This window comes from Corvus cornix, chromosome 2 (genome assembly GCF_000738735.6).
Source record: "Corvus cornix cornix isolate S_Up_H32 chromosome 2, ASM73873v5, whole genome shotgun sequence".
NCBI lineage: Eukaryota > Metazoa > Chordata > Aves > Passeriformes > Corvidae > Corvus > Corvus cornix.
Genome location: NC_046333.1, coordinates 116748644 through 116760943, shown reverse-complemented (window position 1 = coordinate 116760943; position 12300 = coordinate 116748644). Strand labels below are relative to the sequence as shown.

Below are 12300 nucleotides of genomic sequence, written 5' to 3'. Positions count from 1 at the left end.
TTTCTGCTTCTCCTTCAGTACTTTCAGCTTTCTTCCAAGCTAACTAGATCCTCAATAGCATCAGACTCCCATCTATCTCCTTATTTATCACCTGAGGTAACCACAGCAGGTCTGTGGCTGCTTACAACTATATGCTCCTGCTCACTGGTCCCCCACAGGCCAAAAAGCAGTCTAAGAAGAACTGGCAGCAGCTGAGTTTACATTACAGTCAGACAGGTAATACAAACACTGTCCCCCTCAGATAACCAACTCATGTCAGAAATCAGTTTACTTCAGATCACATGGACACTGCTCAGCAGATGGGCAATTTCGTCTGTATGTGAAAGCACAGAAAAGTAGAAGTTAATGCAGTCAGCAGGAGTACCCAAACTACCTAGGTTTGTAAACATAATACTTTCTACAATTAATTTTTCCTTCTTTTACTTGGAGGGGTTATTCTTCCTGTTCTGCTCAGTCAAACTTTGTATTTTCAACCTTTTAAAATTAAGTTCCTGCTGTACAGGTCAGCAACAGCTCATCATAAGAGACATATCTAGTAACAAAAGATAGCAAACAAAGAAATAAGGAAAAGAGCCACACTGCCAACACAATGTATGCATACCAGAGGGCGGTTTGCATATAGTGACACTGGTCTTCTAGTACTAAATTCAGCAAAGTTTTTTAGTATGGTAAAGTAATGAGGAAACAAAGCCTACAGAAAGATAACCACCACCCATCTTATTTTGGACTTAAAATTCTAAGACCAGTAGCCAGTTTCAACCAAATCTAACAGAAATAGGAAACCTGCATTTAGCTTTGCCACAAAATGAGTTGTGGCCAACTGATGACAAGCAGATTAATATCCCAAACAATGCAGCAATTCCAACAGCCTAAGCCAGTTGCTAGTGCTGCTGGTCTCTACTCTCTTCGCTACAGTACGCTCCTGTCCATTTTTCCACACAGCTCAGATGAGTTCTGAAGCAATTTCAGTTGTCCACTGGGTTAGCACACTAATCTGACAAGAAGAGTGACAAAGCAAACAGAAATGGCTTCATACAGGGTCAGACATGCATAAGAGCTAGTTCAAATAAGGGAAAAGAAATGCAGCAGCCAGCAGATCAATAATGTAGAGTGGTGTGGAACTGTAGTCCAAGGCAAAATTTGCAGCACCTGCCTTACTACATGTTTTTTTCTTTAGCTTTCTGGTTTATAACAGCAAGCTGTCAGCACACAAGCAGCTTTGAAGCAGATATAGATTCTGTCCCTAAAAAATTATTTAACATAAAAGAAGTGGAAGAGGAGTGTGGGAAAGCACTGCAGGTAAGAAAGAAACAGAGAAAAACAGAGTATGGGAGCTGTAGGGACAGAACACAAAACTGTATGGAATTTGAAAACATTAACAATTCTACTCAGAGAACAGCTCTTGTCACAGCTGGTGAGCAAGCCTTCCAGGGGAGGGACTATGCTCAACCTGCTGTTTGCAAACAGAGATGGGCTGGTGGGAGATGCGGTGGTTGGAGGCCGTCTGGGGCACAGCGATCATGAAATTATAGAATTTTCAATATTTGGTGAAAGAAGGAGGGGCATCAGTAAAACTTCCACACTGGACTTCCAGGGGGCAGACTTGGGCTTATTCAAGAGACTTATTCGGAAAAGTGGGACGCAGCCCTTAAAAACAAAGGAGTCCAGGAAGGATGGGCATGCTCCAAAACAGAAATCTTGAAGGCAGAGGAACAGGTTGCCCCTATGTGCCAAAATATGAGCTGATGAGGAAAATGACCAGCCTGGATGGGCAAGGAGCTTTTGAAGGAACCAAGGAAAAAAAAAGAGGTTGTATCACCTTTGGAAGGAGGGTCAGATATCTCAGGAAATGCTTATGGGAATTGCTAGGTCACACAGGAAAAAAATTAGAAAGGCAAAAGCCCAGATAGAACTCAATCTGGCCACTTCTGCAAATGAAGAAAAAAAAATTATAAATACATTAATGGCAAAAAGGAAGGGCAAGGACAACCTCCATTCTCTATTGGATGTGGGAGGGAATTTAGTAAGTAAAGATGAGGAAAAGGCAGAGGTACTTAACACCTTCTTTGCCTCAGTTTTCAACATAAATACAGGTTGTCCTCAGGACAACTGACCTCCTGGGCTGGTAGATGCTGTCAGGGAGCAGCATAATACCCTGCTATCTGGGGGGAAGCAGTCAGAGACCTGCTGAGCCACTTAGATGCTCACAAATCTATGGAACCAGACGGGATTCATCCTAGGGTGATGAAGAAGCTGGCAGATGAGCTTGCAAAGCCACTCCATCATTTACTGTCAGTCCTGGCTCACAAGGAAGGTCCCAGATGACTGGAAGCTGGCCAATGTGACACCCATCTACAAGAAGGGCTGGAAGGAAGATGCCGGCACCTACAGGCCTGTCAGCCTGAGCTCAGCGCCCAGCAAGATTACAGGACAGATCATCCTGAGTATCATCACACAGCACCCACAGGACAACCAGGGGATCAGACCCAGCCACCATGGGGTTTAGGAGGGGCAGGTCATGCTTGACCAACCTGATCTCCTTTTATGATGAGGTGACCTGCCTGGTGGATGCAGGGAAGGCTGTGGATGTTGCCTACCCGGACTTCAGCAAGGCCTTTGACACTGTCTCCTACAGCATACTCCTGGAAAAGCTGGCAGCCCACATCTTGGACATGTGCACCCTTTGCTGGGTTAAGAACTGGCTGGATGGCCAGGCCCAGAGAGTGGTGGTGAGCAGTGCTGCATCCAGTTGGCAGCCAGTCACTAGTGGTGTCCCCCAGGGATCAGTGCTGGGGCCAGTCCTGTTTAGTATCTTCACTGATGGGCTGGATGAGGGGATTGAGTCCACCATCAGTAAATCTGTACATGACACCAAGGTGGGAGCATGTGTCAACCTGCTGGAGAGTAGGAGGGCTCTGCAAAGGGACCTGGACAGGCTCGATAGATGGGCCGAGTCCAACAACATGAAGTTAACAAGTCCAAGTATCAAGTCCTGCCCTTTGGCTACAACACCCTGCAGCGCTACAGGCTAGGGACAGAGTGGCTGGACAGTGGCCAGGCAGAAAGGGACCTGGGGGTTCTGGTCAACAGCCGACTGAACATGAGCCAGCAGTGTGCCCATGTGGCCAATGGCATCCTGGCCTGTATCAGGAATTGTGTGGCCAGCAGGACCAGGGAAGTCATTCTTCCCCTGTACTTGGCACTGGTAAGGCCACACCTTGAGTACTGTGTCCAGTTCTGGGCCCCTCAATTTAGGAAGGACACTGAGATGCTCCAATGTGTGCAGAGGAGACTGGTGAAGGGCTTGGAACACAAGCCCTGTAGAGAATGGCTGAGGGAGCTGGGGTTGTTTAGCCTGGAAAAAAGGAGACTCAGGGGTGACCTTATCACTCTCTACAACTACCTGAAAGGTGGTTGTAGTCAGGTGGTGGTCAGTCTCTTCTCCCAGGCAACCACTGACAGAACAAAAGGACATAGTCTTACACTGCACCAGGGGAAGTTGAGACTAGATGTCTGAAAAATATTCTTCACTGAAAGAGTGATTGGGCATTGGAATTGTCTGCCAAGGGAGGTGGCGGAGTCACCATCCCTGGACATGTTTAAAAGAAGACTGGATGTGGCACTTAGTGCCATGGTTTAGTTGATGAGGAGGTGTTAGGTTAGGTCATAGGTTGGACTCGATGATCTCAAAGATCTTTTCCAACCTAGTTCATTCTGTGAACAGTGTTTATATACAGATAACTTTTATATCACCAGTGAAATAAAACTGCCCCATCAGAGATCATCACCACCTCACTTACAAAAAACCTTTAAGTCACACCAGAAATAGTTTTTGCCATTAACCTTGCAAAGTGATTTCAGTATCAATGGATAAACCAAAACCTTAAACCAACCCAATATTCTTGCACATATCTTACAAATCTTGTAACAGTATTTAAAAATCTAATCAACAAAGTGACATTTTATTAGGTATTGCAGCACTAGTTTCTCAAGTGGCAATCTGATATTTCTTCTTCTTGTAAGGTTGGTGACCAAGTTGGTTGAAATAAGCATACAAACACCACCATCAGCAGAGCAAAGATGACAGACAAGCACAACCCCTTTGATGCAAGCCCCGTCTCAGACTGGCACAAGATGACAGCACCTCTAGTTACTCCCCCATAGCAGGCCTTTTAGGAGCAGACTGATGGGTTCACACAGAAACAGAAGAAATAACTAGTTTCTCTTTAATCCCATTCGTGCTATTTCAGAACCTCCCAACAAAAAAAACCCATCTGAAAGTTGCTAAATTTTGTACTGCTGTTGACTGAAAGAGGTTTCATTTTAATTTTATGGTTTTAAGATATTGCACGTTTGTATTGCAAAAGCTCTTACGAAAATAGTTTGTAGCCCAACTCACTTACAGAGCTTGGGCAAACTCCCCCATCATAGACAGAAACATGTATCAGAAACAGGAGCTGTATATGAACATCTGAGTAGTTTACTACCTTATGACATAAACAGATGCTGCAAAGATCAGTTAACAGTTGCAGGCAGCTAATTCTAGGGCATGCAGGTGGTTTAAAGTAACTACACTGGTTAACTCTAAGAACAGAGTAGTTGCTTACCAGGTATCTCGTTCACTTAACACTGTAAATCTTACACCTGAAATGAGGCAGACACACCAAAAAGTAGCTGAGCATGTCTTGATAGTCAGTTGCAGAATGCAAAAGGGATAGATTCAGTTATTTATTAACTCACTCTTCATTTTACTGCCACAATTATTTTAATATAGCTCAGATAAACCACCCCAGAGGAAAAAAAAATCTAGTATTTTAATATGAGAGAGCTTGGATACACTTCAACAACCACAGTAAACAAAAGCTCTTGCTTAGGAACAAATGAAAACAATGGATTATGTGCTCAGAGGGAAGGCAGCTTGCTTCCTTGCAAATGCCTGTTTTAGAATACCTTCATCACTTCTTAGTACTCAAACCATGATGGGAAGTAGAACTTGTGCTACAGTAATTTTACTCTCCAGCTCTAAATTCCAAACCAGCAGACTGAGCTGATTTTCCAAATTCCTCTGCCTCCCTTAACAACTTCCTCTGTATCCGGGTGTAACTCTGCAGTTTCCTTAGACAAGGTATTGCCATACCTTTGCTACTGTTCACTTTAGCGAAGCTTCAACACTGCCCTTCCTTGTATACTTGTGTTCATTTCAGGATTCAGCAGTAAAGCTACCATCTCCCTTCTCATATGCAATAAGCTACACCAAAAAATGGATCTAGCACAGTACTACACTCATCCAAACACCAGTACATGCATGAGACTCGGGCTACAAAAGATGAAGGAAAGGGAAGGGTTATTCTTTTCAGTAACAGCCTGCACTTGTGGCACTTAAAGAAAAAGCAGCTCTGGAATCAGCTGGTGATGATACAGCTGAGCCAGTCTTTGGCTAAGAGAACTGACTTGCTTCCTTCTCCTCTTCCTGACTCCCTGTGAATAGGGCAAGAAACGTTCAGTTACTGGCTGCAAAGTCAGGTGCGCACTACTGAACGTGAGGAAAACTTCCAGGCTTTTCTTACCTCTAGACAGAACTCATCAGTGTTTCTTCCACTGATGTTTTCTTTGAAAAGCTTATCTGGTTCAAAACTAGAAACGGGTCTAAAAAGAGGGTAGAGGAAGGTTAAGAATTTCCTTACTTGCTCACCTAAGCCCCACCCAAGAAAGGTGACAGAGGAAAAGAACTGCAGTAGTAGTCCTCCCAACTGTGGTATGAAAACTGAATGCAAAAGAAAAACCTCTTACGTTAATCTGCCTGCTATCTCTGACAAGTAGATTCACTCCATCCCACACAGTTCCACCTCCTTACCCAAAAGGGCTCTTGCACTCTTTTGAGCATACCTACTATTTGTTTAGTTCTGTTTTTCAAATCATCTTTGTGAGCTGAGCTGGCTCTCTGAAGGATCACACAAGCAGTGGTGCTGAGAGCTAAGAAGCAGCAGATATCATAGTTGAGACAAGAAGTGGTAACCAGGTCTACTCATTTTGGCAGCAGATAAACCCTGGATTAGTTCAACAGCCTCACAGAACTTTTTTTCTTGTTGCTGGTGATCAATCAGTCCACCACACACAGAGACGAAGACCTATTTCCCTTTGATGTCCTTCTCTCATTAATCTTCCTAGATCCAGTTTCCTTCCTCGCAAGTAATCCAGACTGCAGAAAGCACAGCCAGAAGGCCAAATCACCTGATTCAGCCACTAAGTAAAAAGTTAACCTAAAAAGAAGGTATTTTTCTACTGCATTAGTGGGTGGATTCAGATCATGGCAAACTATCAAAGTCACCACAAAGTAAGGGGAGCAAGAACTCCTCCTTTCACATGTAACCAACTATGTCACCTTGGATGCCCATGAAACCAGTGCCACCATACCAACTGAGCTGAAACAAGCTCCTTGCTTTCTTACCTTCCTTTAGAAAGACAAACAAAAATAAATCTTAAAGATAGCGTAACACAGTTTCAAATAGTGGGCAAGTCTCAATAATATAGATTGTATATATGATTGTTATATCTATGCATAATACATACAAAAATAGATTATTATCTAGATGATACATATAAGAACACAGATTTTAAAACTAACTTTGATTTAAACCAGGAAATTACACATTACAAATGTCACAAGATGTATACCCCTAACCTGGTTTATGAGGTACTTTCAGTTCTTTCCAGTAGTCTGCAGAGCTTCCAGATGTTTCATAAGCCCTTTTCTTATCACAGGCTGCAGTTCATTCCTTCTCTTCTCCCTTTCTAACCACAGCAGCTTTATGCAACTCTGGAAAGTCCAGTATTACCTTCCACAGGCCTAGGCATAACAAGACATTAACCTAAAGCAAAGCTTTTTCTTAACCTCTTCTCAGCCAGTTACATCTTAGTCAAACCTCTACCATCAAATGGGAAAGCTTTATTTAAGTTTATAGGAAGGACAAACTAAAAAATTCCAAACATCACATACAGAGCAAAGGGAATTCACATACATATGTAAGCATGGACAAGAACAGAAGAAAAACAACCTCCAAAATCCTTTATGATGCCTACGTAATTTTGGGAAAAATAATAAAAATGGCTCTTTTAAAGCTGATTCAGCTTCAACACAAACATTTTCAACAGTATATTTGAATCCAATGATGTAAATTTTTCCTTTCTACATAACAGCACAGGCCTACAAAGTTAAAGGAGCTGTTCAGCTTTACCCTATTTCAGTTTTTATGGTACTACTCATTGCTAACAGCAGGTTTAAAAAATAAGTAAAAATTATTTCCAAATAAAATTAAGCTACATTTAAATCTATAGAAGAACTTCTTCATGTTCTGCATGGTCACAAACAACTTAGAAACTACCAGACATTCATAATAACATGATTTTAGATGAAATTGGGGGTAGGGTTGGGTTAGATTTTTTTTGAGTGGCAAGGTGTTTGCGGTTTCTTTTAAACAAACTGTTAGTACAAGTGTGCACACTAGCAGTCTCATGAAACCACTTGTATGGACATATACTTACAGTTTGCTAATTCTAGTTAACAAGTTCTAAGATGCTAAGAGGATGTTCTTATACAACACCTAGTATCTGCTCTTTTGGGATTAAACCATCATTGAAAGGGTCTCAAAGCAAGATATATGTAGTACAGACCAGTAATCTGGTTTTCAGCACAAACAAGTTCTCAAGCTATCACAGGGTATTAACACCAGCTCTGGAAGGATGACAACCAGTTTAGCCAAGAAGTACTATTACATACTTAGAGAAAATAAGGCAAAAGGCTCTGGCCATACACATTACTAGCTAATAACAGCCTTTGTTCCAGAGCAAAGTGCAAAGACACTAGAAATATTTCACAAAGAGGACTGAAAAATAAATTCAATTGCTTAATTTCAACATTTGAGAGTCTCTTAGACAAGTGAAATGGTTGACTAGACACCTTACTTTACTCTAGAGACTGGAGGAGAATTAGATCACCAAGCAATTATATTTTCTTTCATCATCACCTCCTAATAAGAATAACTTTGAGATACTCTTGGTCTAGGAGCAGCAACTATCTGCTGAAATTGAAAGGCAAGTGAAAGTCCATTATGCAAAAAGCTCAGAGGGTCGCTGAAGTAACACATTCAAGAAAAGCAGGTGGACCTGCTCATGGAAAATGCAGGAACACCTATTCTAAAAAGACATTTAGATAGGCTACAACTGACAAGTTATGTTGGTGGCAAGAAATCTGACCATTGCAAAACTGTCACTTGAGGTATCCTTAAGTTCAGGAGCATTCTCTGGTGGATTCCAGCAAACATACTCTAATATAAAAAAATTCTGGTTAACGCATATAATTCTGAAAAAAAATTCCAGCTCTCATCTTCACAAAACTCTTGTATCACTCCCAGTTTATTCCCACATGGTACATTGCTGATAAACATTTAAGTAAAGATTTTACCATCATACAGAAAAAGAGCTAAAGGGAAAAAATGACAGACTTTCAGTCACCAACTACAGAAACAGACAATTCTCATACATCAAGAGTATTCATGCTAGCTCAGACCAAAGTCCATCTCAACTTCAACTGGTGGCCAAAGGCAGAGGTACAGGGAAGAGTGGATGAGATGGATACATCAACTCCTACTGGCAACCAAAATTAAAGACACCATCAACCATAAAGGTAAAGATCTCAGAGGCATAGCCCTAGGAAGCATGCACCACACATACTTCTAAATGCATTTGCAAACTCCTATAATGCTTTGGAAATATCCAGATCGAAGGATGTTTCCTGGTAAACTCTCACATTAATCACTATTCCATAATAATTGTATTTTTCTCTTAAATTCCACAGCTACTGTCCCACTGCTACAATGTAAAAACCACACAGATTTATGGCAATGTTGTTTGAGTACCTGAAATACTGCCATGCCATTTCAGGTCTCTCCCATAACAGAAAACTAACTAGATCCTAAACCAGTTCCAATTATACAGAAAGCCATTTTTATATATTTAAAAATACAGTTAACAACCAGATTAGAAGCAATTCCATGTTCATAAAGCTACCATGCCTGAAGTACCAGAAAGAGAAAAAAGTCAGTGAATGCCAATGACCAACAAAACAGGGAATGAAAAGGGACAACAACTGTTGAGCACAAGGCCATCTTGCACAGTCAGTTTCTGTGGCTGTCATTTTAAGAGACTGAGATAATCCTGAATTCCTATGTTTAAGCAGATGAAAGCATGTGGAATCAGAATTCGGAGAAGACACATGCAGGTGTCTTGTATAATTGCAGGGGGTTTTCGTTGGTTTGCTTACGCATCACACAACCTGTTTTGTTTTTTAGTGCTGAAAGAGGAGCTAAATGTTAACATCTGTCCTCAGCTGAGTCTCTTACTTTTCTCCTACAGCTTGTTTACAACTAATTGCTGAGTCACCAGGCAGCTGAGCCATTTCCAAAGACTCTAAATCAAATACCAGAAACAAATTTCTTGATCGCTATGAAATCTACATGGTCTGTGAGGCCAATGGCATATCTTCACTGGCTGGAATGCTGTGCAAAACCACTACAGGAGCTGAAGAGGACAGCCACCATCCACTCTTAATTTCCATCATCAGAACTTTGAGTCCAGTTGCCTACACCTGAGGAAGAGCAGTAATACCTAGACTACCACCATCATTTTGGCAACAACTGTGCACAACATAAATTGGCTCTTCAGTACTAGCTCTAGTAGAATACTTAAAAGGCTCACAGGAGAGCTAAATAAAAGCAAAACCAACTTACCACTATTGACATATTCAATTTACTTCAAGAATGATCATTGCAGTAGTTTCAACTAGCTTCCTGTAGCAACTCAAGAATACAAGCCAAAGGAATTAAAAAAAAAAAAACCTAACCAAATAACCAACAGCAAATTTGTGAGCTGTTTTCCTCTCTGTGTTTCCTTTCTCTTACTCTTCCAATACTTGGCTCTTAAGCAGCTGTGACAACTTCAGAAGTGACACACATCCTTTCTGTATTCCACATTTCAAGCAACTCAAATGCAAGAGTGCAGCACAGACCATTACACTGAGGATATTTCTTTGTAAAAATTTAATCAGTATACAATCAATGTACAAAAGCAACAGTAAGCTGCTGTCTCTACCACTTTAATGACTACAGTTTTTAGAGACGCACCAGAATTAGCCACCTGTTCTGACACACTGTCATTCTGAACTGTGCACTACCATTTTGCATCACCCTGGGCTGAGAAACCTCTTCTTACTCCTCCTGATTTTGCACAAGTAATCTCCCGTCCTCTGGCTCAATGACCTGTCACTCAAGTAAATACTCAACAAAAATCAGAATTTTCAGTTATCCTCTACAGCCTAATGCTTCCAACATGGTGATAGCTGTGATCTATTTCTAAAGATTCACTGGTACTACAGCTGCTACTGCAGTAGCCTAAAAAAGCTTTCAGAGTTTAAATGTATGCTTAAAAAGCAGATAAAAGTCACATAGTAGTTTCATCCAGTGCATTTAATAATCTCATGTGTAATGCAACTGTAATGTATAATTATACTCCACCAACAGATAATTTGGCTCATAGGTATGAAGTACTATTACAAAGGTACCCTCAGAATAGCATAGAAAATGACAGGTGTGTCAAACTTATTAAAGAAGGCATTTAGACAGATATGAGGAAAACAACAAGGAAAATGCACAATACACAGCTACAACAGTCACCTAAGTTAGCTACCTTGTCCTGACAACAGTCTGATCAAAGTATACTACTCCCATCCACACTAGACCGAGGAAGCACAAACTATATTGGCAAAGGGGCTTCAAGCAGCAATTCCTGTCAACATATGGCTATAACAGCAGCATGTGTAAGCATTATTATTTGTCACACAGCAGCCAGTTACAAACAGAATGGAGCAAATTTTTAATAAATGTTCAAGGCTAGGTTGGATGGGGCCTTGAGCAATGTGGTCTAGTGGGAGATGTCTCTGCTCATAGCAGGCAAAATTGTCACCAAATCTTCTTTAAGACCCAGTCCAGCCCCTTGACATTCTATGATTCAATATGTTTTTAAAAATTGACAAGAAACATCTGGAAAAGCAGTGGGGTGCGTGTATATACACGCATAAAAAAAGAGGTCCCTTTAAATTAGACGGGAAGAGCCAGGGCTTTTAATTTTCCTTTTACAGCATGTCTTCACACAGTTTGCTACAGCAGCTCCAGCTGAGGCTGGAAGAGCATCCTTGCAGTCTGAGCTGAAGGTAGCTCACAGCAGTGAGGCAGAAACTCATCACAAAACTGCGGGGTGGAGTGTGGCCTCGCTGCCGGGGGGCTGCAAACCACGGGCACTATACACAGGTGTAAGTTTCGCTGTGACAGCGCCTTCTCCCTCCCCGCTGCCCCGCTCGGCCGCCGCAGCCAGGGCCGTGACACAGCCCGAGCTGCCCCGCGACCCGTCAGCCAGGCCCGGAGGCGGCTGCCAGGGGCCCAAGGCCGCCGGGAGACAAGGCCGAGGCCGCGGGCGGGGCCCGGCGCAGAGGCGGGGGGGAGACACCGCCTCTTCTCGCGCGGAGCCACCAACGTCGGCGGCACTGCCAACACTGCGGAAATGGGCGCGGGGAGCCGGACCTTCCTCTCCGCTCCCCGCCCCCGCTCCGGCCCAGGCCGGGCCGGGCTCACCCACCTGTGTCTCCGATGATGATGTACTTGAAGAGGTACGCGTAGGCCATGGCCGCTCCCGGGCTGCCGCTCCCGGGCTGCCCCGCTTTCGCTCCGGCGTGACGCGCGCGCTCGCCGCCCGGGCTCGCGCTGCGGAGAGGCGGAAACGGATTAACGGCCCCCGGGCGGCGCCTCCGCCCGCTCGCTCCCTCCTACCTCCGCCCCCGCTGGCGGAGGGGCTCTGCTCGCTCGGTCCTGCTGCCTGCCCGCCCGCCCTCGCTCGCTCCCTCCCGCCACGGCCCCGCAGGCGCCGAGAAAGGCCGAATGCGGCGGCGGCGAGAACAATAAATAGGCGCCGACCTGCCCCCGGACCCTCCGGCGACGTCAGCACCCGCCCCTCACGCCGCCCCGCCTCCGACCCGGAAATGCTGAGGCGCGAGGCCGCCTCCCGCCGCGCGCGGGGCGGAGCCTCGCCCCTGCCCCGGCCCGCCCCGGCCCGGCCCGGCCCGCGGGACTGAGGAAGGCGGTGGCTGTGCGGGGGCTTCGGGGACTGCGGTCCCTGAATTTGGAATTCATTAGATTGGGAAAGATCTCTGGAGTCATCGAGTCCCACATATGACCAAACACCACCATGTCAACC

The 12300-nt window shown here is 43.9% G+C and overlaps 1 protein-coding gene across 1 annotated transcript in view; it reads right to left on the bottom strand.

Annotated features, from left to right (window-relative positions):
* The window catches only part of RAB2A (RAB2A, member RAS oncogene family), a 43178-nt gene extending 31141 nt beyond the window's left edge, over nt 1-12037 (bottom strand). Inside the window, exons 1-2 of the mRNA XM_039549475.1 lie at nt 12021-12037; nt 11686-11810 (exon numbers count right to left, since the gene is read on the bottom strand). Coding sequence (XP_039405409.1) covers nt 11686-11731 — 46 coding nt within the window. The 5' untranslated portion in view covers nt 11732-11810; nt 12021-12037. The remainder of the gene's footprint in view (nt 1-11685; nt 11811-12020) is intronic.
* Between the last annotated feature and the right edge of the window lie 263 nt (nt 12038-12300).